Consider the following 26365-nt stretch of genomic DNA (forward strand, 5'->3'; position numbering starts at 1 on the left):
GGGGGGCTTACCTGCTCTGCTAATGGCAGGCAGGCTCCCTGCCTGTGGTCTCTCCCCAGACCTCAGCTGCCCCCTCACCTGCCTGCCCAGTGAGTCAGGAAGGCTGCGCTCAGCTTGGGTGGGGGGCCTCGAGACTGGAACTCAGCCCCTGCCCCCCATCCCCCATTTTCTTGGGCCCCGGCAGGGCGGGGCTGCCCCATATCTGCTTGGCTGAGCAGCCCTGGGGGATTGGAAGGTCCTCTCTGGCCCTTGCTGTTATCCATCCTGTTGGAGTCAGTCTCTGGCTTCACATTTGTCTCTAACACCTCTCTGCCCTCCCTCCCTCCCGCCACGGTGGCAGGAGGGTTGCTGAAGTCCTAGCCACACCACTCAGCATGGAGAGTAAAAACCTTTCCTGACACCTCCTGCCTTAATCGGGTCACTTTATTCCTGATCCTGTGCACCCGTGAATGCAGACATCAATTGCTAGGCCCGAGTCCCATGCTCCAATCCCAGACAGCAGGGGAGCGATGGGAAAGGTGAATTTCCACAGGAAGGTCAGGGTGGGTCCCGGGCGCACACGGCCTCCCGCCCCGCAAACTGAGCCTTAGCCCCTCAGCCCTGTGGGCTTTCGTCAACACCACAGACCACGGGTCCATTTAAAAATCATTTTATTATTAACATCATCTTCCCATTTAGCCAAGTGTCTGTCATGTATAAGGAATGTCGGTAAATATTCCATTTGAAGCTTCTTTGTACATATTTCCATCGATAAATAAACTCTGAATTCACATAAAAAAGTTAAACTTAAATAGCTCCTATTCCCTTCTCTTGTAACAGGCATATATTGGTGAAATATAAATATTCTCGGACTCAGGCTTTGTTCTAAGTGAGGAGAGGAATTCATCACATGGTACAGTTACTGACAACAAAATCGAGAAACTGTCAGCTGGTGTCCTGGCTTGGACTAGGACTGAGGTGGGAACCAGAAAATTCACATTTGGTTTCCCGGCCGAGGTTGGGGGAGGAGTGGTGACGGGGAGGAGAGTTTCCTTTACAGCTCTGATAAAAATAATCTGCTCTGCCAGTGAACTTTAACTTTGAATATATTCTTCTACATTGGCTGATTCATTCCATTATTGTTTTACTTAAAACTTGGATGTCAGCTAACAAAATATGGCACATAATCCATTTTGAACAATGTCGGTGGGCTTGGAAACTATCATTGGGCTGGCCAAAACAACAGAAATGCACGTGGGGAGAGCGACGATCCGGGGCTTGTTTGGTGAGTTCACTGTGGTCAATCGCATGTTCAGCCACGGCCTCGGGGCCTCGGCGTGGGGCGCCCCAGGCGGGGCCTCCTGGGCCCAAGCGGCAGTGAGGCTGGCAGGGGCCTGCTCAGAGCACCCGGGGGATGATGGTGAAGGGCACGGCGGGGCTGCTGGCCTCCAGCTCCAGGGCTGTCAGGAAGCACTCGGTGGCCGCCGCGTCATTGCCCTGAGCTTGAAGGACCTCGCCCAGCCCGTTCCAGACCTCGTGGGCCGTCGAGTTCACCTGCACCGCGTCCCGGAGGATTTTCTCTGCCAGACTGTAGCGGCCCAGCTGATGAAGAATCAGGGCCTGCAGGCATCAGAGAGAGAGAGACAGACAGACAGACAGTCAGAGAGAGAGTCTCTGCAGCTCTAGGCTCTTAGCCGTCCTGGAGCTTCTGCACGTTTCTGGGAGGCTGGCGTGAATCTCCACCGGGCTGGGCACCCGGCAAGTTCGAACCCTTCCCGCACTCAGGGGCAATGTTCCAAAGAGTTGCTCGAACTGTATGTAGTTGCCTACGTACAGCCGTTTTTTGAAAGATACAAAAGGCAGTTCCACACGGTTCATCTTACTACTTAACCCCCAGGAGCGAACCAATCTGAGAGGCCAGTCTGTACTGACCCAGGGGGCCATCCCGGGTGTACCGGCTGATACGTAACAGGTTTTCTAACCTGAAGAAATGTCATTTGTGGCATTACTTATGGTGGTGACTAGAACAGACCTTTTTTTATTGCTCTCAGTCTTCCTACCATAAACAAGCCCCTGCCTTCGTTGTCCCCTGCTCATCGCAGGCCTGCCCGCCATTTTACACAGTTTTAATTAGGACGTAGGGGTTGGTCCCCAAATATTTGACCATGACCGTGTTTCTAAGTTATGCATCTCGATGACCGATGTTTTTGTATTCTTTCATCCGATGATATATTCTCTTTGCTCAATCTCTCCCTCGGGGAACACGCTGAAATTGTGCCCACTTTCTCTATTTTTTTTTTTTTTTTTTACTTTATTCTATTTGTATAGAGGGGCAGAGAGCAGGTGTGAGAGAGAATCTTTGGCAGGCTCCCTGCCCGCACGGAGCCCCACACAGGGCTCGATCCCACCACTCTGGACTCAAGAGTCAGACGCTCAACAGACTGAGCCACCCAGGTGCCCCTCCCTTTGCTATTATAAATCATGCTGCGATGGTCTTTCCAGACAGCGCCTCTGGTTCTTACAGAATGGCAGATCTCAAATCTTTTCTACAGTCCTGCTAACCTGTGGGTAAATGGAACCTTACTGAGAATACCCACATATTCTGGGGGGGACGCTGCGGTGGGGGCAGCGGCCTCTGTGGGCTCCTCGCAGCAGCCCTGGAAGGGGCTCAGTGGAACCAGCTTGATAGCAATTTGGAGACTCTTCCTTTACAGCAAATTTCCGCAAAGTGACCTTGACCGGGTTAGAGGATGTGACTCTTTTTAAGTTCTCCAAATACTCTGCAAATTATATGCCTAAAGGGTCACTTTCTTTTTTTTTTATAATTAAAAAATTTTTTTAATGTTTATTTTTGAGAGAGAGAGACACACACACAGAATCCAAAGCAGGCTCCAGGTTCCGAGCTGTCAACACAGAACCCTATGCAGGGCTTGAACTCACCAACTGTGAGATCATGACCTGAGCCGGAGTTGGACGCTTAACCGACTGAGCCACTCAGGTGCCCCAGGCCGTGTCACTTTCTCACCCATCCGCAGAATTCCAGTGCTTGGTCCCCTGTCCCCCACTATCATTACTCTTCATGTTTGCTAATTTCATAAGTGCAGAACATCTGTCCTTAGTAAAACCTGCATTTCTTTAGTAACAGTTGAGGTTGGGGCTCCTGGGTGGCTCAGTCAGTTGAACACCTGACTCTTGATTTTTGGCTCTGGTCATGATCCCAGGGTCATGGGGTCAAGCCCCGTGTTGGGCTCTGCACTGCGCATGCACTGAGCCTGCTTAAGATTCTCTCTCTCCCTCTGCCCCTTCCCCTGCTCTCTCTCCCTCTCTCAAAAAAATAAAAATAAAAAAACCCCAACAACTGAGCTTAAAGATTTTCCATGCTTTTGTTTACAAGTCTTTTAGAAGACTGCTATTCATCTGCTAGCATACTTGTCTAGATTGTTCTTTAACTTTTGAGATTTTTTTCTTTGAACAAAAGTTTTTAGTTTTTTAAGTTGGATTTGTTGAACTTTAGTGGGTTTTGTTTCATTTTTTGGTCACTTCAAAGCTCTGAAAGTTATACTTTCAAAGAACTGATGCGCGTTCAATCCCGCTTTGTTAAGTAGTTGTCTGCTTTATCTTGGCAGACAGGAACCTACCTGGATTTCTTCTTCTCTGCCGGACACAAACTAGCTACCCCTCCCTCCACATCCCTCCCGTGAGGCACTGCCCGTCATGAAGTGAATTATTACATGAAACACGGGGCCTTCTACAACTTTCCAGTGAGCCACAACAACCCCCTCCTGCCTTTGCATCAGTACTGTGCTGTTAAGATTGCTGTTACATCATGTTTTAATGGCGGGGGTGGGGACGAGAGCCTCTCTTCCTTCCCTTTGCTTTTGAGTATTTGCACGACCGTGCCCGATGAACTTAACAATCATCTTGTTCATTCTCTTCGGGAGTTGAATCGTGCTTGCGTTAACCTTCTAGGTGTGTGTGGAGAAGCCCGACATCTACCGTGTTGGGTTTCCCAACCAAGAACATGGCATGGTCGGCTGGTCCCGCGTATCTCTTCCTAAATTTCCCGGTAAAGCCTTGCTCTACCTTTTTGTGGTTCACGCGCAGAACCGATGAGGCACCCCCAGTGTTCTCGAGCATATGCGTCACTAAGGGGCGAGGGCCCGCAGAACCTGCTGGGGAGGGGGCATAAACGCGCCTTCCAGGGGGCTGGCTGTGGCCTGAGCCATAGGCCACAGACAACGTGAGCATCGGGGAAGCAGGTGGGGCCCACTCTGAAGAGCTCTGGCCTCCGAGACAGGCTGTGAGGAAGGCGCCTCCGTGGGCGGTGTCCAGGTCCTGTGGGCTGCTCGGGCTGGCCTCTCCCCCAGGGCGTGTGGCCCTGGAGGTGGCGTCTGAGGGCCTGGAAAGCAGCCTTGCTTCCGAGAATCACCCGCAATTAAGAGTACCCAGCGCAGGAGCTGTGAGGACGATTCTGGCAGAGGCCAAGGTCAGTGGGGCGACGGCCAAGGCGACCCACAACCCCAGGGCAGTGCGAGATACTGTGGAGGGGTACTCTCCGTGCCCCGAGCTCCGGCTCCCTGAACTGCCTTCCAGAGCGAGGAGGAGAAGGCCTCCAGCAGACAGAGGCCAGGGTACAGCAGACCTCAATGTCAGCTCGACTCTCTCTGGGAGGAAAATTGAAAGGAAACACTATACATTCCCTTTCTTATTAACTTCGATATGTGCTTTAGTTACGTCTCTGCTGGAGTCCACGTCCTAAATGGGATCCGTCAGAGCTGAGGCTCTGAGAGGGTGGCCAGGGCCGGGCAGACAGGTGGCTCCCTCGGATGCTTTAGGACACGAGAGGTGGCCGGAAGTCAGTCCTTGCAGTTAGGATTTCACCTTGGCTTCTGAAATTCTTCTCTCCTCAGACTACAGGCCTTCCCGTCCTCCAGCGCGAACTGCAGGTTTCAGCCGCCTTCCCAAGGCTGGTCAGGGTCAGTTTTGCAGAGGCCGCCGGTGAGAGCTTCCCAGCTGTCTCCCCAGAGCCCCATCCTCCACCCACCTAGGAGCGGGCAAGGGAACCATGTGCTGAGAGCAGGGGTAGCGGTTCAGCATGGACCCAGCTTCCTGGTAGGATGATTAACAGTGATAACAGTAGCAAGGGCTTTCAGTGTTTTTGACACACCAGGCACCATTCCAAGTGCTCATGTTCATTAGTTCATTTAATCCACCCGGGGACCCCGAAGTGGTTTCACACGGGCATGGCCGGGACATGTCTGCACCTGGCTGCAAGGCCGGCTTCGACCGCGGTGGACAAAGGTCCTGCAGCGGAGGAGGAAATCTCCCCACGCACTAGGTACTCCTCCCGTTTTGCGGGTGAGAACTATGGCTCCTACGTCTCCTGCGTCTCCTGCCCCAGGCGCACAGCCAGCTGCTGCAGAGCTGGACTACAACCCGCATCCTAACTCTCAGGGCCTGCCTGACATCCATTCGGATGCGGAGTCCGGGGCGGGGCTACAAGCGGCCACCTCCACCTCCTGGGGTGGGGGGGCGTGGGGCATCCTCCCTCTGGCCCTCCTTCAGAGACACTGGGGCAGCTCGACACCCACACTTCTCAATCTTGGAGGTCCAGGCGGAAAGGACGAGAGGCCCTCCCCGGCTTGCAGGCAGCAGGATGTGAGGGCCAACGAGCTCCTGCCTTCATTCCTTCCGGGCGAGGTTATCAGCTTGAGCTCACTCTAGAACATTCCGATTTAACCAACAGAGCCGTGAGAGGAGGGAGGGGGTCAGGGTGGAGGCAGCAAGCAGTGGCATGAATTTTATCCAAGTGACCCTGTCATACTCTCTCTCAGTGCATCAAATTACTGAATACACACCACCTTTTTCTGAGTGGCCCTCCCAGGCAGGGAGACACGCACTGCGTGTGCCGGGCAGATGAGTAAGGAGGGACAAGCCACCGGGTAAGATGGAAAGAGGCGTCCCTGGTTACCTGGCGGCAGGCCGAGCATACGTCTGGGTCCCGACAGGCTCTGCTTTCTTCCTCTATGCGGAATGTTTTCTCCGCATCAGGCACGACGCTAGGCACTTGTACTTGGCTCGTCTTACATTACCACCACTTTACAGATACAGAGACAAGGTTCAGAAAGGCCAAGAGTCTTGCCCAAGGTCCCAGGGCCAGTGGATAAGGAGCTGCGGGCCGGCCCAGGTCTGCCGGAGGCCAAAGCCCCCATGTTCCCTGCACACCTTCCCAGCCGGCCCGCCTGCTCACTGCTGCCTCTGTCGCTTTAAGAGACGAGCCTGGAGCCCCCTGGGCACTGACCTAGTTACATCTGAGCCATGGCAAATGGGCATCTGCCGCACTGGGTCTCCTTTTCACTTCTCCAACCATTGATCACTGGCTCTGTCACTCCTCCCCGTGGTTATGGCCAGGAGATGGTTCCTCTCCAGCCCAGCTTTTCTCCAGCTCAGGTTGCTGCTTGGCAGTATCCTATATATTCACTCAAGGACGAGGACAGCTCCTTGCCTCCCTTTGGTGGCCCAGAGGCTAGCTGTGATCTTGAGGCTTGGCATGGACATGGGTGCCAAAGGACTGGGGGCCAATGAGACGTGAAGACCCAGAAGGACGAGGGCCTTGGCCCAGCAAGACCCAGAGGCCACTGCACTCAGCAGCAGTGACCTACCCCCACCCTGTTGGAGTGGGGACAAGGTCACCAGTCCTTTTAACTGGGAATTTTGTTTAGAAATTGGCAGGCTGTTGTATCTGGGTATAGCCTACCATGGGGGCTCCAGGGTCTAAGGCAGGGGACACGTCTCCCCACTCCCAAATGCTTGCAAAGAACCAGCCAATGGGCTAATCTGACCTATCACCCGCAGTGTTGGGAAGCTAAGAGTCTTCATGTTGTCCAGTGTCACACAGGTCTTGTGGGCTTGGAAATTTCCAGCCCGTGTACCTGGACTTATATTCCTAATGTAGGTACAGGCTACCCTTTCCAGATGACCTTGAGGCTTCCTGAGCAATCTGTTTAGTGGAATTAATTCCTAAAGCTGGAGCTGCTCAGGGAGACATCAGAAGCTTGCCAGGGGCTGCCAGCTCAGGCTTGGCAAGGGAATGAAAAATCAGCCTCTGCCCAGTGCCCCAGCAAGCCAAGAGCAGCTCAGAAATCAGTCACATAATGGGATCAACCAGGACAAGCTCCAGCTGGGGTCTGAGCCATTGCTTGGGGCCAGCGTCGCCGGCAGGTTGGCCAGAGGTGGGCTGGGACCTGGACACGCCTGGCTGTCAGGAATGACATGCCACCCAAGCCCTGGTGTGCTGGGAGAGGCCTTCCCTGGCTTTGCCGTGCTCTTATGCACTAGAATCCCCGACACCCTTTTCTTTAGGCCCTGCCTCCTCTCTCCTCCAACCATCAAAGGCTTAACTCGTGAGGCTCGAGTTTAACTGTTCTCACCACGGCTGGATCCAACTTCCTCCTAGGACAGACCTCTTGGTTCAGCCAGGCTGGTCTAAAAGCCCACCCATTTCTGCAGGATGCCTCCCCCAGCCTTCTTCCCCCTCTCCAACCGTAGTCATTCCTGGTCTGGCCCCTCCTGCTGGAGTTCAAGTCCATCTGCTCAAAGCCCTGCAGATCACCATTCCCCCAAGAGCCCGGGCCACACTGCCCCCCTTAGGCAGCACTACCCAGAGGCACGGGTCCGGCTCCCAGCACTCAGGCTGGTAGGAGACAGAGCTCTCCATGAGTGACATATTTCATTACCACAACAACCCGCCTTCTCTCCCATGTCAAAATCCAAAACCCCACTGAGTGACTGTCCAGATCCCAGCCACGTTCTGGCGACACACAGGAGGTCAAGTCTGCTCTCAAAGCTCGGGGCCCAGTGAAAATCCTAACCAGATCGAGCAATCGCTCCCTAAGACCTAAGACACCACTGCAGACCGAGGTGGGAACTCACGTGGTCCATGCCTTCTCTTAACACCAGCCCCTTCTCTTCTCTTGGAGGTTGTGCAAACAGGCTTCCACCTTTCCCAGCCCTGGGGTTCCTGAGCCACCGTGGGAGCCAGCTGGGCCGGCCTTCTGAGAAGAGGGGAATCACTGAGAGGTAACTTACTTGTCCCTTTTCTTGGACACAAATGAAGACAGCCTCCCAAGCTTGTGATTATTATAATCACGTGTTCTGTACAAATAAGCTCTTGGTGCCACACCAAATTGGAAGTGAGAGATTAAATTAAATCTGTTATTTCAAATGAGACAAAATGGACTTGGCTAATTTGAGGACGGTTAGCATCTTCCTCACTCATGTCTTGTGTGTGTGCGTGTGTGTGTGTGTGTGTGTGTGAGATAATTGATGCCCAAGGACTAAAGACCTTGCCACATGCCGTGGGCACCCGTGTAGGAGCTCTGCGTGGGCTCTAGTGCCCAAGGCGTCCTGCTACAGCCCTCGCTCTGGAGAGCACTCGGAGCCCTGGATCAGGTGACCAATAGCAAAGAGGCAGGACAAAAGCCACTATTTCAGACATCCCCATGGTGCTCTGTGCAAGTGCCAAGATGGCCCTTTGCTGGGCTCACTGCTTGTCCCTGTAGGAGTATGGGCACAGAGAGATAATGTCCCTGCAGGAAAGCATCCTTCTCAATGCCGAGCCACCACTAAAAAGCAGTCCTGCAGCTCAGCTCTGGTTCGGGGGTCAAGCCGCAGTCTCCGTGTGCCTATCACTCTTTCCGGGGAGGATGCTTTGGAAATCAAAGGGTCAGCAGCAGGATGGGGGTGAACAGCTCCCTTGTGCTTTTCATGCCGCGCCAGGCTGCTGCTGCAGACTCCACCCCGGGGCCGCTGCTCTTGACTTCTGGAGCAGAGACCAGCAGGTGCCCTTGCTGTGTTCGAGCCAGCCTGGGTTTTGCAGAGGCTGCTGGAAGCACCAAGGCCGGGGGGTGGGAGGAAGTCTGGTGTCTGGGGTGGGACTGGAGTATTTAAAGAGTTTTCTGTCCCATCCTGGGTCAGACCCTCCACCATTAAATCACTGCAGGGGGGTGGGGGTAGGGGTGGGGGTGAGGGCGGGAGCTTAGGGCAGTATTGTCAGGAGGTTCCTCCAAAAATACAGGTAAACCTGCAAGGACAAATGCATGGATCCACTAGGCTCTATTAATCTTTAAGTTTTGTTTTTTTTTTTAAGTTTATTTTTGACAGAGACAGAGTGCAAGCACGAGCTGGGGAGGGGCAGAGAGAGAGAGAGAGAGGGAGACACAGAATCCGAGGCAGGCTTCAGGCTCCGAGCTGTCAGCACAGAGCCCGACGCGGGGCTCGAACCCACGAGCTGTGAGATCGCGACCTGGGCCAAAGTCCGACGCTCAACCCACCGAGCCACCCAGGCGCCCCATAGGCTCTATTAATCTTTAATGGGCAAAGTGTGATAGTCAACACGCTGCGTGTTACTGATTGCCAAATGCTTTCCTAACCGTCCTACGCGACAGGTGCTACGTCAGTCAAGGTGGCTTATCTCCGTCCCAGCTCCCCAACTAGGCCTCGCTCTGAAAGGCCGGAGGGCAGGGGCTGGGCAAGCTGTGGGTCGTCTCTGCTTTGGCAGGCTCGACGCCGAGCAGGCAGGGCCGTATTCAGTGCAGAACGAATAAATGAGGAGCCCCCAAAGATCGAAGAAACGACGATCATGTTTAAGGCCACTGCTGGCCAAGTCCAGGTCGTTCTGGCCCACAGCCTGTGCTCCTACCCGCCACGGCATGCGTCGGAGAGACGGAGGACTTTGCCGGCACCAGGGAGCCAGGGGCCTGAAGGCAAGGCTGTCCCTGGAGGAAGTGGACATGGGCTGAGGACCAGATCTGCAGCCCCTCCTGGGCCACTCAAGCCAAACTGGCACCTCCAAGACTTTTGGACAAAGACACCTAAGCCTCCCCTCTGGTGGGACTTCTGTTGTGACGGCAGCTAGAGGAAAGCCCATCTCCTCAGCCCGTCACCCTCTGGGACGGTGACAGAGCTGCCTGGCTGTAGCCTGAGTGGCAGCTGTGCTGACTAGAGGTAGCTTGTTGGGGGATCAGGACGCAGGCGAGGGGTTACAAAGAGCTCTGCGGGCTCTGGCCACCGCCAGAGGACCCGTGCCACGCAGGTGAGAGGCCCGGCTCCCTCTTAGAGAGTGGGAGGTGTAGGTTAAGAGCGTGGCCTGGGGCTCACTGGGACTGGGTGTGAGCCAGTCCCACCAGTGACTTGGACAACTTCCTCCGGGTTCCAGATACTTGATCTGTATAATGGGGACAAATGCCAACTCACAGGACAGTCATGAGGCTACAAGAGCCCAAGTTTGTAGAGCGCTCAGTAAACCTCTGGTGAATGGTCACCATCATCAACAAGACCCTGACCGTTATCGTTACCCTTAATGACCTAGGGGGAGGGGAGGCCCTCCCGAGATGCCCAGGGTTGCAGGACCCTCCACTGCCATCCTGTGTGCCTCTGGGTAGAGCTTGTGACAGCAAGGGCCATCTGGCTTGTCCTTGCACACAGAGGGGGTTCTTGGTCAATGTTTGGTGAACGGGTGGGAAGATAGACAAGCGGATGGCACGGGACACTGTCTGATGGTGGGAGGACGGGGGCGGGCATGACTTCTTGCCAGTGCTCTCGACCAATGAGCACCAAAAGGCCTGGCCTCGGGTCACCCTCGTCCACACTCGCATCAGAGCCCGATCGCTCAGAGCCTCCACATGTGCCTTCTGGGGACATCGTTGAGGCGGCTGAGCCCGACGGGAAGAGGCGCTCTGTTCCCAGGGGGTTGCCACCATCTCCCCTACAGATACTGCATCGCCGAGGAAAGCAGGACGCCAGTCCCCCTTCTGGTCAGGTACTTGCGTTCTCCTTCCTGAGGATGCGATCCATCAGAGAGAAGCCGGGTGGTAGTGGCGGTGCCCTCAAAGATAGTTTCCTTTTAAGTCAGAATCTAAATGGACTGCCAAGCAGGGCCACCCTGAGAAGGCCGCGGGAGACGGTGGCCTTGCAAAGGTTTTCTGGGAGCAGCGGTGGGAAGGCCAGGTGGGGGGCTGCCACCGGCTCCCCACCCCCCCCCGCCCCGGGAGTGGCCCTTTCTTCTCTGGGAAGCATCAAAAGCACTGACAGTTGTGAGCACCAGCATTTTGTGGGCGCAACTGAAGGGGCAGCCTGAGCCCCGCCCCGCTTCCCAATGATGCCTTGAAAAGGAACTGAAAACACACTCAGATGGGGTGGGGGTGGCGCTCAGCTTCTCTACCTGGATTCCAGCGGCTCTGGGTGAGGTCTGGGCTCTCCTGGGCTCTGTTTTATGTTTCATTTCTGTGTGTTTTGAGTGCTTAGAAATGCACACTGGCTTGCCAGGGGGCCGAGCGTGTGTGCCTTGGCCAACTATACCAGGCTTGGAAGGGCCTGCCTAACCAGGCCAGGAGCTCCAGAGGCCAGATTCTAGGTGTCCCGGCTGATGCCAGGCGTCACTGCCCTACAGCCTATGCCGCTGCCCACTGCACCTCCAGAGCGCAGCGGGGGTCACACGCTGCAATTCAACCCCCTTTGCTACGTCGGTCAAGAATGAGTTTGGGGCGCCCTGGAGAAGAGCCTTCTGGCGGTGGCTCGGCAGGTCAGAAGTTTCAGGTAGAAACTGATAAGGGGTGGGTCTTTTTGTTTTAGCCATTTTACTTAGTTTTGCCCCCAGTTTCCCCAAAGGCCGGGGCCAGCCATTCCCGGCAGCCGCACACCCATCTAACCACGGACAGCAGGTGAGGCTGTCGCAGCCCCCACCCACGGCTGTCCGGGTCCCATCCACCCCACCTGGCCCTCGTGTAGGGACACAACATTCACGAGGCCGCTTGACCTTCAGAGCAAAGGGCCACTGACATCCGGTACTGGGGAGGGGGGCTGAAGAGCAGGAAGGAAGAGGCTGAGGGACAAAGGGGAGGAGGGAGATGTGGGCTGAGCGGCTCCTGGGGAAGGGCCAGCGACTGTTCAGGCTGCCCTGAGGAGTGGCTCCTTGTGACAAGGTGAGTGGAAGCCAGGCCCCCACGTAGCTGGCCTTGCTCTATCCATGGTGGGGCCAGAGAAGGACATGGCAGACATTACAGAACAATCCGGGCAGGCCTGGGCGAGGAGGGGCAGTGGTCTGAACCCAACAGACACCCTGTGGAGGCTTTCCCTCAGGGTGGGCTGTGAATTGGTGCTGAGGATTCCAGAAGGAGGGAGGCAAAGACCCCAGCGCCTCCCTTCCTCCACCCAGGGAGGACCAGACGTGCCCGAGAGGCAGCTGGCACCTTTGTTCAGGCAGGAGATCGGCCGGCTGTGGGAAGCTGTCCTCTCACAGGCCCCTTTTCCAGGTCAAGTGTTTTATTTGAAGAAATGTGCCTTCTGGAGACCAGGCCTTTATAGCATTTAACTCAACTCAGAAGGAAACAAAACTCAATTTTTCCCAAACCTCTTATTTTTCTAAGCCAGCAGCCAACCATCCACGGAAGCAGAACTCCTTGGCGTGAGGAGGGGGCTTGGGCCTCTGCTTCATGACGCACGAGCCCCTGCTGCAGTCCCTGACAGGCAGCCTCCCACTCTTGCTTACACCCTCCAGTGACGGGGAGCTCACCACCACCCCGGGCAGCCCACACCATTAGTGGGCAGTCTGAACTGTCAGTTAAAAATGTAGAGCCCTAATTAGGCTTTTTATCTAATTACTGTTCTCTGATGTTCATTTAGTCTTCTTGAGTCATATGGAAAAAGTCCCCTCCGCTTTATATCTGACAGTCCTTCAGGATCCGAAGAAAGCTTCCAGAATCACACACGCACATACACACAAGCTCTCTCTCGCTCTCTCTCTCTCTCTCTCTCTGTCCAGGGCATTAGAGGAACAGTAAATTCAGGCCTCCCTAATCTCCCCAACTCACTGACTTCTGCTGCTGAGCATGGTACCCAAAGGAGACTGAATGGTGGGTTCAGAAGAAGGAGCCATTAAGCCCCAAGACAATGTGACTGTGGCTTTTCCTTTTCTTAAAGCATCTGACTGGCATTGCTTAAAGCTGCTTTCTTCCAGAATGGTCTGGAATATTCTGGAGGAGCTGATTCCTCAAATAGCAGAGCTATAGGCTGTCCAGCAGTAAACGTGCCAGCAATGAGGATGGGGGCAGTCTGGTCATAAGCCAAAGGGCCCGTCCAGCCTCAAGTGGATTTCACACAGAAATCCCAATTTGGCCCCAAATTTCCTCTGGCCTAATTTCTTTGAAACTGGGTACTTCACTGTCGGTGCCAAAATATCCACGTGCTGTGGTGGCTTTCAGAGAACAGTTGCTGGGGATCAGAGGGACATTTTAGGGAAGGGACCACAGTCAGCCCGCCTGCCAGCAGCTTCCCAGCACCAAAGACCCACAGCCTGCCGCTGCTGTAGACAAATGCCCAGAGGGTGGTCAGGGATGGCAAAGAAGGGCACATGAGCATTCCCCAAAGGGCCACCCTCCTATTTCACAGGCAGGAAACAGGGGCCCTGATCTACCCAGGTGACAGAGTGAGGAACAGCATTGAGGTCCCAGGCTGGGGCTCTGTTTGGTCTGCTGTAACCAAAGCCATTTCTAGTCCTTTCCTCCCTTCTATAAACTCCACTGAGCACCTGTGGGTGTTCTGGTACCAGTGTGTGTGTGTGTGTTGGGGGGGGGGGCTAGTTTGCTGAGGGTCCTGCCCCAGAGAGCTCCCTGAGCCCAGCAGGAGTGACTGTACATGTGGAGGTCCAGCATCTGGAACAGAGTGAGGCCTGCTGGAAGGAGCACAAGGGAGGTCATTCCAGAAGAGATAGCACAATGCTCCCACCCATTTTTTTTTTTTTAAACTAATGGGAAGGCTGACGCTCAGAGTTGGGCATGACTGGCTCATGGCCACAGAGCTACTTCGAAAAGCTCCTTGTGGGCAGGCATGTGGGCAGCCAAGCTTGGGAGGGGCTTCACTGATGACAGAAAAGTGAGGAAAGGGTGCTGGGAGGGCAAGCACCTGGGTCAGGCACCAAGCCAGGTAGAGGCCAAGTTGGGTCTCAGAAGCCAGATTTGTGGAGGACCAGCTCAGGGCTGTTTCTCTTAGGTCAGGGTACCGGGGTCTCTAGAAGGTGTTGGGCATTTAGGGGACCAAGAGACACATTCTAAGAGGGCTTCTCAGGGTTAGCTGGCTCTGGACTGGGCTGTCCAGGGAGCAGTCCTCTTTGCAGAAGGAGCTCTGGGGACAGGACTTCCCAGTCCAGCTCTGTTAGCCTGGACACTAGGTCCTTCTTCCATGCCGGGGATGCCACTCCAGTGGGGCTAGGCTGTGGGCTCTCTGGACCTAGGTGAGCACCACAGGACCTACCTTGAGAGGGGCTGATGGGGCTGCTCACATCTGCGTGATGTGACGAATGCCCACCCCGCCCAGCACCCTGTGCTAGTGGCCAGATGGTCACCTGCACGGCAGTCCCTCAAGGTCTGGACTCTGCCATGCAGAGCAGGAAAAGCCCAGCTCCCTTCTATTCGGCCTGCTGTGTTAATTTTACAACACTCCCCCCTCCCCCCATCTGTAATGTCTACTAGCAAATGAGATCATTTAAGACACTGGTCACACTCCAAATCAGAGATGAGGTATCCTGTGCTCTCAGCAGTCTCTCCTGCCCTAATTAGGACCCAGCTATCTAGCACCCCAAGTCCCTTTCTTTACCTGCTCTTCAGAATGGTGCGGAGATTTCATTAGGAAAAAGATGTCAGGGCCCCTCTCTGACTTCATCGAGAAGGCTAAAAAGGCAGCTGCTTCCTCCCTGGAAACGGCTCAAAGGCAGCCTTCGAGCTGCTCCCTCTTGGTCCCAAGCACAGCCCCCACCCCAGCCCTGGGAGGTGAATTACTTTGATCTGTGTATAAAGCCTGAGGGTCAGATACCACCGCCAGCAGGCCCTTGGAGACTAGGCCAAGGGCAATGGGGAATCCCTGTGTCTGGTGGGGTGAGCTCTCCCCTCCCCTTCCCTGCTATCCACTGCAGCCCAAGGCAAGGCACTCACAAATTACACACACACACACACACACACACACACACACACACACACACACCAGCATAAGCACCTGTAAAGCTCCGCATGGTGCACCTGCTAGGCAAGTCCCCTGCACTATCAAAGGACATGAGCGAGAAGGTCTGCCTCTGTGCGACTTGGGTTGAGCAGGGGGCCCTGGTGAGGGGTAAGAGGGGACAGGGCCTGCTGAGCCTGGGATGCTGGGCATTCTCCTTACTCTGAAGCCCGTGACAGTTCTTGGTAAAATTCCAGATGATTCTCCATCCTCCCCTGACCCAATCTGCCATTTAAATTGCACGCCTGGTTTTTACAACGAGTATTAGTGCAGAGCCTCAGGGTGGACATAAATATTAGCTACCAATTCTTAGGTGAGAGGAATCTGCAGTTTGGCCCTGGTGCTGTGGGACCGGCCACATCCCAGCCAGCATTTTCTGCGGGTGCTAATGTGGCTCCCCTTGCTCGTACTTTTCCATTGGTAATGGGCAAGAGACTCCTGTTGACTTACTTCTGCATCTCCCTCGTTGACTGATTTATTTATTTTTATCTACCTTCCCCGACAAACAAGTCAGGCGGACATAGCAGCCCAGGGCGGCCTGGAAGTCAGCGCTTCCCCACGGCCCTGAGTTATCCACGCAGTGGAAAGTTTGGTGCTAATCACTCCCTGGGGGCGAAGGCCCAGCCTCCCAGCCTCACGGGAGGCTGTTGGTACCCCAGGTGTGTTCGGGAAGATGGCGTCCCACGCCAGGCTGGTCCAGCTCAGCCAGAGAGGTGTGGGCCAGGGAAGCTCCGAATAAACTTCCAGCCCAGCCCTCCCCTGGGGTCCTGGCACCCTGGCTTCCACAGGTGAGAAGGGAGGCCCAGGCAGATGCTTCGCTCCCCATGAGGCGATGGAGACAGGTAGGTATGGAGGGAGAGACATGGCCCAGAGCTCTGGTGGGGGATGTGTCTGACAAGCCCCAGCTGCAGGTTCTCTGTCCTCAGGAGAATAATTCACACGTGACTACCGCAGAGCTGAGCTGAGGGCTTGCTGGGAGCCCCTGGGCCATCGACAGTGGGGGAGTCCTAGAAACCCCAGCCCCATCCCCGAGGTCCAAGGCTGGGCCTCCTTCCCAATGACCCTGACAGACTCACGTTGGGCCTCTGCTTTAACCTGTCCTCGGATGGGGCAGGGGGAGGCTGTCACACCTTCCACTGGGATGTCACTGCACTGAAAAGTCCTGGCCTTCCCTGGGGCAGGAACACAGGGCTGTAGGGGACATCCTGCTGGCGGGGAGCACACTGTCTGGGCCTGCTCTGTGGCCCACTGCCAACCATCCTACTTGGGCAGAACCTTCTGTCTGCCTCACTTTCCTAACCTAGAAAACAAAGGGTAGGTGATCAATATGAAAATTCTAGGGGTTTGGTAAAATCTTCCATCTAGCAAGTGTTTTTCGGACCACCTGTTACGCCTCCGGTTTGAGAACTTAAATGTTAACTAGAGAAAGCACCATAGGGAAGAGCCTCTTTCTGCAGTCTGTGGGGTTCAGGGAAGACTGCCCACAGCATGCCAAGAAGGGGCAGGGAGGGCTTCCTGGAGGAGGAGAGGCCACCACAGCCCAGAGAGTGGCCCTGGAACCTCGCTCTCTGCTATGCTGTGTTGCCTGGGCTGAGTGGGGCCTGCGGGGTCACTGGGCAGTGCAGCGTGGCTTTCTCTCTGACACCTGAAAGGCAGCCAGCGGCTGGAGACACTTCGGCCCAGTGTGGAGTGGGGTCAGAAAGTGGGCTCACTGGCGGTACTGGAAGACGGCTGGATTTACAGGAAGCCCTGGGAAGCGCAAACAGCCAACAGTGCAGACGCAAAGGGCTACCAGCTTCTGACCTGTGCAGACTCAGGCACCCAGAGGCAGGGGCCTCGGCGACTCGTCTCTGTATCCCCAGAGACCGGTGTGGTCCTTAGGACCCAGTGGGCACTCATCAATGACTGCAGTATGGGTGTCATCTCCCAGCTGTGAGCCAGCCCCCCACTGCTGTCCAGGCCGGGGCCTGCCAGAAGGGCGTGGAAACCTCGCCCAAGCTCGGTGCTAACTTGTACCTCTGGGTGCAGTGGAGGCTGGCCCAGGAGTGGACGGTGCTGTCCGGGTGGTGGGGCGATGGGTGTGCCCCTCAGCCTGGATGGCCAGCAAAGCTTCCAGACCCCAGCCCTGAAGGCCACCTGGGGATGCGGGTGCATCCAGGCTCCATGGAGAACACTAGCTCCACAGGCAGCCGCCAGGATGACGCAAAGCGGGGTGCTCCCCGAGTCTGGGTTTTCAACAGGCCCTGCTGGGGGCTGCTGGCCCCAGGCCACCACGGCAGTGCCACGCCCCTGATGGAGACAGACGGTTCTCTCGCCAACGTGCCAACGCACCGAGACGCAAATGCCGGTGATTCACTACCTGCCACGGGGGACGAGGTCATTTTGGCAGGCGCCTTCCCCACCCCTGCCAGGGTCTGGCACCAGCTATTTTTTCCATGTTTAAAGAGAAACAAACAGAAATGATAAGATACTTCTGATGGGGAGAGAGGACTGGGATTGATAGGCCTTGGAAAATTTTTTCCACAAATAACAAGAGAGATTCCAATCCAGGCAGGAAGGCAGGGCAGGGGGCTCGCTGGCCAGTGCTCCGCCTGCCCCCGAGCGCTTCCCCCTCACGCCCCATGCCGTTCCTGGTGCGCCAGAGGACAGGAGAGCTACCCTCTAGTGAGAGAAGAAAACAGGCAATTTGCTCAGAAATGAGGATTTTTACCAAAACTTTTGCCCCAGGGCCCCCAGACCTTGTCCCAGGACTGGAACAGTGACAATGGCAGACGAGCTAGGGCACTTGTGGGAGCAGCTGCCCGCAGGGAGCCACATGGCTGCTGTGGAAATGGGACAGAGACTCGGCGTGGCACTTTCTTTTCCAGCACGATTGAGCTCTTATCACTGACCACTTCAATATGGAATAAATCAGCATCAAGATTAGAGTCATTTCCTCAAAAATTCCCCAGCACTCTAAAGAGAGGAGCACAGTGATGTGCCCGGTCTCCTGAACAGAGGCTTTTCGGGCATAGCTAACATGCAGGGGCCACCTGCTGTTGGATGGGCTGTAGCTAACAAGGAGCCTTCTCCCAAGCCAAGCCCACGCCCAGAGCTCCCAACAGATCTGGGAGGGGTCGAGCCGCTCATTTGCAGGGACATGGGACAACGGAAGAGCAAATCAAAGCAACAGCAAGGATTGTTCCCGAGCTGCAGCACGTGTGACTTTCACGCCACGTGGGTTTAAGAAAGGTAATACTGTGCCGCTCCCTGGGGCCCACACAGGTGGCTGCTCACAGCCCAGGGGGACCTGCCCAGAGGCTCTGGCTGCCAAGCAGCTGAGGGGACGAGGTCTCAGCCTCCCTGTAACCCACTCGGGCACCCGCTGCTCTCCAGTGGTGATGCTGTGCCGGGGAGTGAGCCCTCTCCTTGTCTCAAAGAACGGTGAAGAGCAGGACCGTGGGGAGACCCAACGGCCATCCTCTGTGGCCTCTGGGGGATCTCTTCACCTCACACATGATTCTCACAGCCACACTGTTTTGGGAGAAGGAGGGCCTGGAAGACTAGAAGCTGCCAGGCAGATCTTATGTGCTGGGAGTGCTCAGAACTGTGTTCAACCTTTACGACAGCTCTGCTAAGGTGTTATGTAGGAGAGGGTTAAATAATGCTTATTTTAGAGAGACAGAGACAGAAAGAGAGAGAGAACGAGCAGGGGAGGGGCAAAGAGAGAGGGAGACAGAATCTGAGGCAGGCTCCAGGCTCCGAGCTGTCAGCAGAGTCTGATGTGGGGCTCGAACCCACAAACCGCGAGATCATGACTTGAGCCCAAGTCGATGCTCAACTGGCTGGGCCACCCAGGGGCCCCTTGTATGACAGAGGTTAAATAACATGTCCAAGGTTAGATAGCATGTCCAAGGTCCTACGCATCGCCAATGAATGGGAGAGCTAGAATTCAAATGTAGGACTTTTCGCTCCAAACCACACCTTCCTTCTTGCCACCCACCCAGGCAATTCTGAGTCTCATTCTTTCTCCCCTGAGCCTCCCCGTAGCTGTTCTGTCTCTATCTAGAGTGGCAAGGTGAGCTCCACTCTACCTGTCCCACGAGTACCTGCCGCCCTGGAAGTCCTGAGGCAGGGACACGTGTGTTCTTCTCTGCCTACCCACTGCTCCCCCATTGCCTCCCTTCCCCCCGTGAAACCACCTAGATCTGTACGTCCAGTGTTGTGCTGGTCTGCTGGCCCTCTGAAAGAAAAGAAAAAGCCTTGATTTGTAGTGCTTGCCAGTTTCTAGGGTATCAAGACTCCCACCATGGCTGGTTTCAAGCTACCCACGAAAGCTGGGAAAGGATGAACGGAGCTGGCTGGCCGGCTCTGGCATACACTGCCTGCATCTACTGGCGAGCAGGAGCTGCAAGAGGCCCCTGGCCCAGTAGCAGAGGGACCACACAAGATGCAGGTGATGCTGGTGCCCTAAAATCCGCCCATCCTGTCGGCCAAAGCACACTGCTGTCTTGATGGTGGAGGGGGGTCGGCACAAAACTTCTATTTTCTTCAGGGTTAAGGATGCAGAAAGGGAGCAGACGGATACATTTTCTTCTGTCATTGAGCAATGTGACTTGCGGGAAGCTTAAGGCACCACTGAACCACCCTCAGAACACCTCCCACATCCGGGAAAACGGGGCTGGGGGCTTCATTTCTCCCCTTTAGTCTCCCAAGATCATCCAGCAACACAGCCCTTTCAGCCTGATTTCTCTAAAGCCAATTTTCTTGTCAACTGGGCTGTGTCCCGTGTCATACTTGCTGGTGGGCATGTGGGCGTCTGCGTGGTGGCAGTGGGGGGGGGGGGTGGGTAGCTGGAGGGGGCTGTTGCCGGCAAGAAGGATGGGATTGTAGAGGGCTTTCTTTCATCATGCCAGAGGCAGGAGCAGATGCATCACCTCTGTGTAAGATGCCAGGCAGCAGGTAAAGAATTTAACAGCTTGTGGGAGTTCTAATTAGATTGCCAATTATAACTCGATTGACCTGCCTGGCTTTGAAAGGCCTGGAAAAACGCATGTTGTCTGTAGGAAGAAGCAGATTTTGCTTCTAGTTTGTTCTGGGGGATCCCTGCAGGGATCACTTGCTTGGACTTTGGTTCTAGCCCCATGCATCTGTCTGGACTCCCGCTGCCCCGGATGCAGAGGAGGAGAGAAAACCCGCGGGGGTGCAGGGAGGGAGAGAGATTCGGATCCCTGTGGTGGCGGGGGGGGGGGGGGGGAGCCGTTGTCTGCAATAGGCAGCTTTGCTCCTTTCTTTATGAAGAAAGACTCAGCATCATGTCCCCTTGGCTCCCCTGCAGGGCTGGGCCAGCAGTTTCTCCTTCATTCGGAAGGACATCAGCCAGCATTGCAATTACGGATCTAATCAAAACTGACCTCCTGGAGAGGCCAGATCCCAGGTTTTGTGTGTGTGTGTGTGTGTGTGTGTGTGCGCATGTGTTCAAGAGTCTTTGCAGAAAAGGCCACCGTTGATATCAGCTTGAGGCACGCCCCCTCTCCCAGACATTGGCACCCAGCAGGAGAATTGGGTCTCCAGCAGACACGAGAGGGCATGTTTCACCTCCCTCCTAGGAACCAAGGCACCCGTTCACTGTTAGACACCATTCAAGTCCTTCTCGCTCACACATGTGATCCCATCTGATTCTCCCATCACCATCTCTACTCATGGAGGAAGACACTGAGGCCCAGAGAAGCTCAAAGGCTCCCAGCTCCTCTGTGTGGGACCATGTCTGTAATTCAAGTCATTCTTGTCTCTCACACTTATCACAGTGATCTTGCTCACCGGGACCCTTCCTTCATGGACATCCCATAAACCTCACAGGGCCCTAGGCCGGCTACAGCCCAGAGCCAAGAACTGAGTGGGGCCATGGGAACAAGAGGGCTTGGGGATATGCAGGGTCAGGCCCAAATCCCAGCTACAGTTTGGATGAGCTGGGTGCATGGGAAAACTGTGTAAATGACCAGAACCCATGTGTCCTCATTAGCCAAGTTACTCTGTGAATGCTGGTGCTCCTTGGGTTCCATCTTTGGCCCTCTTTCTTTCTCTCTCTGATTCGCAGCTCAGCTGCCACCTCCAGGCCACCACTGCTTCCTAACCATGGCCCCTGCCCTGGAATGTTCTGCCTCTAGACCGTGTGCAAGGCTTGTACCTTCCTTCCTCCCATTGCTTCCCTTCCTCCTGTGTTTCCTCTTGTTGGTGAAGTCATCTTATCCATCCAGGTACCTGACCCGGGTATCTGAGAATCAGACGAGAACCTTCCAATTCCCTCACCAAGCCTTACTGCATCTGCCTTCTCGAAATCTCTTCTCCTGGACTGTCAAGATGTTATTAGTGGAGTCCAGTCCTTGGTGTCTCTTAGCTTCTACTAACGTATCCTCCACAGCTTCTAGATTGATCACTCCAAAATGCAAACCTGATCTCACTACTTTGTCTTAAGTTTTTTTTAATCTTGAAAAATTCCAAGCATGCAGAAAATTTGAAAGGCTGATATAATGAACATCTATATACCTATCACCTAAATTTAACAACTGTTAACGTTTTTCACACTTGCTTTATCTATTTTGGGGGCAAGCGTTAGTATTTTGAAGTAAACTATAGGCACTGGGACACTTCATCCCTAAATACTTCAGCAGGAATCTCTTAAAAAAAAAAAAAAGAATGTTTCCTTACAGAACCACCTCTAACAAAATTAATAGTACCTGCTCACCATTGTCTACTAACGGGCCCCAACTGTCCCATGTAGATCTCCAAGAGCTAGTTTGTTTACTAGGTATTCAAACTCCATCTGTCCCTAACTTGTGGAAGAGTCGACATCTCTACTCTGCTGCTGAATCCTGGCCCCCAGGTCACACCTTCGGTGGAGCTGTGTCTGTCCCTCTTCCCTCATGACACCAGACAACCTGTGACCTGTACCTCTGTCTACCAGAGCCCCTGTGACTTTTTTTTTAAATACTTTTTTTAAAGTTTATTTATTTTGAGTCGGGGGGGGGGGGCGGGGGAGAGAGCGGGGGCAGGGCAGAGAAAGAGAGAGAAAGAGAGAGAAAGAGACTGAGAGAGAGAATCCGTGCAGTCAGCACAGATCCTGATGTGGGGCTTGAACCTCATGAACCTCAAGATCATGACCCGAGCAGAAATCAAGAGCCAGATGCTTAACCGCCTTAGCCACCCAGGTGCCCCTCCCTTGTGACTTTTCCTACACTTACTTATACATGTTTATGGCTCTCCTTCGAGACTTGAGGGGAGTGGTCTAGTCCAGTATCTGGCACAGAACCAGGCTCCACGCAGCTTATGTACATCATGCCATTTAATTCTTACAGCAGTAACTAAGAGGCCATTGTGCAGAATCCATGATGCTGAAGGTGAAGCCAGAGCAATACCTGACACAGAGAAGGTGCCGGTGCCCAAGTGCCGGGTCCCCTCCTGCTCACAAGCCTCCAGCTGAAGATGTTCTGAAAGGCTTGAAGAGAAACAATGCCTGCAGAGGTATCTGAAGAGGCAGGTGTCCCATAAATACCAAGCAGATGAGGAAAGGGAGGGAAGAGAGATCACGCGTCAGTCGGTGAGCCTGGCGGGAGGTGAAAGCGGTCAAGTAACCGTGGGGACCGGGGGTCTGCCGCCAGGCAAAGGGGCTGGAGTCCCAGGGACCCTGGCAGAGGAGTTCTCAAAGGGCTTTCCTAAAGCTCCTGCAGGCCTGGAGCTTTCTGGATGCAGGGGCCCAGATCTGGGAGCTAGGGGCGGGCCCTCAGATTGTGGTTCTGGTCTCCCTCTGCAGCAGGTCGCCAAGGCCCCAGGGAGGGACATCAGGGGCAAGGCTGCCTCCAGACCCTGGGCGGTGCTCTCACCCAGTGCCCCTGGAGGGAGCCTCTGCACACTGGCACCCCATTCCTTGGTCAGTGGTGCTCACTGGCTTCCGAGAGCAGGGGCTCCCCAAGGAAAGGGCCCAGAGCATGCTTCTGTGATCTGTGCAGGGGAGGGGGCCTGCCTTGGCTCCAGGCCACCACCCTCCTAGAGTCCGAGGGTTTGAGGCTTGGTGAGTTTTGGTATTTTGTCACTAATCCGTTTGTCATTCCTTCCTCCTAAGCAACCCCTCACCCCCACTCCTTTGGCAACGGGAGGGGTGCCAAAGGCTACTCTCTCCTGTGCCCAGCTGGGCTCATAAATCAGTGCTGATCCTGCTGATCCAGGCTGTGAGAAGGGGTGCTACACAGCAGGGGGGCCAGGTAAGAGGCAAGTGGGGAGACCAAGTCTTGACTCCAATTGGGAGCAAAACTGAGAGAGGATGCAAGCTCAGTGGATGCTACACGACCCGCCAAGACAGGCTCGAGCCCCCTACTCCCCTTCTCCCCAGAGCAATGAGCGGGCTTCTCCGGGGCCAGGGCCTACCCTCGAGGAGTCCTGGGAGCTCGTCTCTTCCCCACCCCCACCCCGATGTCAAAAGGCAGACGCTACCGCTCACTTCACAGACAAAGTGGACGTGATGCCTTCGGGAATGATGCGGTCAGGATTCCTGGTTGGGTCTGCCACCCGCTGCCCTGTGCTCTTGGCAAGTCCCTTCCCCCGTCTGGCCTCAGCTTCCCCATCCGTAAAAAGGGGTGCTTAGGCTACGGAATTTCGTTGGTGTTCTAAATCCTGCGATGCCTTCACTCTCTGGTGAGTGTTAGGTCCAAAGATGTCCCGGCCGCTTTAGGCTCTCACCCCTGATACTGGTAAAGAAACGCCGGAAGCAGTCCCTGGGAGAAACTTCCAGGGTGTCCTCCCCAGACCTTTGGGCTGAAGGGTTTTAGGCTCAAACTGAAGGTCTAGACAACATGTGTGCAGGCATGTCCCAGAGAGAGCCCAGGAGCACTCCTGGGGAGTGGGGAGCCTCTGGGACTAGCACTGAATGATGGGGAAGCCATTCAGACAAGAGGCGGGTTGGGGACAGCCAGCCCAGGTGGACCCGAATGCCACTTTCTCATGGCGACAGCCCTCTTGTTGACTTCAGGGACAGGCAGTGTGGGGGAGGAGGGTGCTGTAGCAGGGCTCAAATCCAGGGGGGCCTGAAATAAGGAAGGGGAATTAGGGGCAGGTATCTGGGAACACAGAACAACCCAGATAAGGGAAAACTTGGATCAGACAGTCTGATCCAAGCCAGGGAGCAGCAACCGTGGCAAGGCAGGAATGCAGTGGAAGTGAAATGTCAAATCATACTGGAATAATGGGCCAGAATTTCTAAGAATAAATGGTTTGGATAGAGTATGTCAGATTTTAAATAATTTTAGATCATAATTACTAATGAGACACTGAACTGCACTGCCTGTAATTAGTCATCTAAGACTCCCAAACAGAAAATAGAAATAAACACAGAATTAATTTTTTCCTTAAGCCGCGGCGAAGGAAGGCCCAGGACATGGCTGGTATTTCGGAGCCTGCACCGGGTCTGTGATTTCAGTCCTCGCTGAAAGCCGGGTGGCCTGATGCCATATCTCCCTGGCCAGCACTGAGAAAATGCTGCAGTGGGAAGGAGGAATCCAAAAACCAAGCAGAAAATGTCTGCAGAGAGTATCTCTGCACCAAAGGATGCTGTTTGGGGTGGGAGGGCTTTTAGTGCGGGAGGGGTTGGCAAGATCAAGGGCCACAAGCCACACAGAAGCCACGTGGGTGCGGAAGTTCTACATCTCCAGGTGACACTCCTTTTGCTCCAAGGAGGACATACACGCCAACAAACGGAAAATGCTTTAAGCTAAAAATACGCATTTTCAAAAGGATGTGAGGACATAGCTTGAGTCATAAAAAAAAAACCCTTTCAATTACCTGGTTCTTCCCCCAAATGATTTCCGATCCCTCCCCCTATTCAGATGTCCTCCCCATGTGGCTCGCACCTCCGACCTGGCTCTGGGAGGCTCACTGTCGCTACCGCTGCTGGCATCCTACCCCCAAACGGGCGCGGGCACCGTGCGAACCCAGTTGGAGCGACACGGCCCCCTCTCCTCTCGCCAGAGGAGCCCACCCTCAAGGGACACGTCTTGGTGCTGTGGCAACAAGGGAAGCTGCTTGAATCTGGGTTTGGGGTAGGGACGGGGGTTACAAACAGAGGCTCCCACAGCCTGGGGCCAAGATCAGAAGTCACACCCTGAACAAGACACCAGGCTCACAGTCTACGGAGGGAACCAGATAAAAAGGGCTGAGGATGTGTCCTGGGTCACCATCGGGGCAAGTGAAGAGATGACTAGGGGGTGGCTGACAGAAACTCCACAAGAGAACTCATTTGAGCAGAAGGATCAGTGTTTGGGTGTCTGTTTTCCTTAAACAGGAAATGGTATTTAATGATATTTGTATGGCACCCTGGGGCAGGAGGACCGGGCTGCTCTAGGCCACATGTGACACACTACTCCCTTTCCTTGACACTCCCGAGGGCAGAGGCTGTCCTCTCTTTGGCTCATTTGTAACCACAGGACAGAGGCGAGATGCTCTGGCCTAAAGGGCAAGAGAGTCTGGGGCCTCGGAAGAGGGTCTCTCTCTGCATCAGAGGCGGGGCTACTGCCTGGATCGACACAGCCCCAATCCCTCGGTCCCTGCCACGTCCACCTGTCTGCCTCGGTGCCCCAGGCTGCCTGGGGACAGCCATTTCAGTATGGGGTCTCTGGGATGGGCCGTGGAGCCTGACATCCGGCTTACAGGGGGAGTGCCTCTGGGGAGGACGAGGGGTGAGAAAGCACAGGGGTGCGGCCCAGGAAAGGCATCAATCTTTATAAATTTACCGTTTCACTTTCTAGTCTGAAACTAGGTCTCTCATGGGCACAGTTATTATGGGTCAGCTTCTCGGAGGGTGATCGTCTCACTGAATGAGAGACAGAGAGCAGGCAGCCTGGGACACATGGGGCCTGGAAGACCAGGGCTGACCCTGGCAGGATGGCTTGGACACTGCTCCACAGCAGCCTCTGGCCTACGGATGGTGACCACTGCCACCCTCAAATGGGGCACAGGGGCTGACAAAGAAGCATGCATTTGGGGACAAGACAGGGTGTCTGAACTTGAGAGGGGCCCACTGCTGTCCCCCAGGGCCCCGGGGCAGAGGGCTGCCCCTCTGGAGCAGGTGCTACAGGTTGGCCTGGGGACCTGGCTGGGCCAACCACACCTGGCAGGAGCCCCACCTTATAGCACAACACGTCCTCTTTGAGACCCGGCCTGTGACACACTCAGATCCCGCTGCACTGGAAGATTCCATCAACTAGCTGACTCGGCCTCCATGGTCTCGTGTGAAACTGTGTGGCTGCATCCTCCAGTCCCCGCCTCGGTGTCACTTCCTGTACTCGTGGTGGGAAGGGACTGTGCCAAGGCC

At 55.0% G+C, this 26365-nt stretch overlaps 1 protein-coding gene across 10 annotated transcripts in view; it reads right to left on the reverse strand.

Annotated features, from left to right (window-relative positions):
• Window positions 1–633: 633 nt before the first annotated feature.
• TTC7B (tetratricopeptide repeat domain 7B) overlaps window positions 634–26365 on the reverse strand; it is a 255882-nt gene continuing 230150 nt past the window's right edge. For all 10 annotated transcript variants that reach the window (XM_058740002.1, XM_058740004.1, XM_058740003.1 and 7 more), the window contains one exon: window positions 634–1599. In XM_058740002.1, coding sequence (XP_058595985.1) covers window positions 1378–1599 — 222 coding nt within the window. In that variant the 3' untranslated portion in view covers window positions 634–1377. The remainder of the gene's footprint in view (window positions 1600–26365) is intronic.

This window comes from Neofelis nebulosa, chromosome 7 (genome assembly GCF_028018385.1).
Source record: "Neofelis nebulosa isolate mNeoNeb1 chromosome 7, mNeoNeb1.pri, whole genome shotgun sequence".
Lineage (NCBI taxonomy): Eukaryota > Metazoa > Chordata > Mammalia > Carnivora > Felidae > Neofelis > Neofelis nebulosa.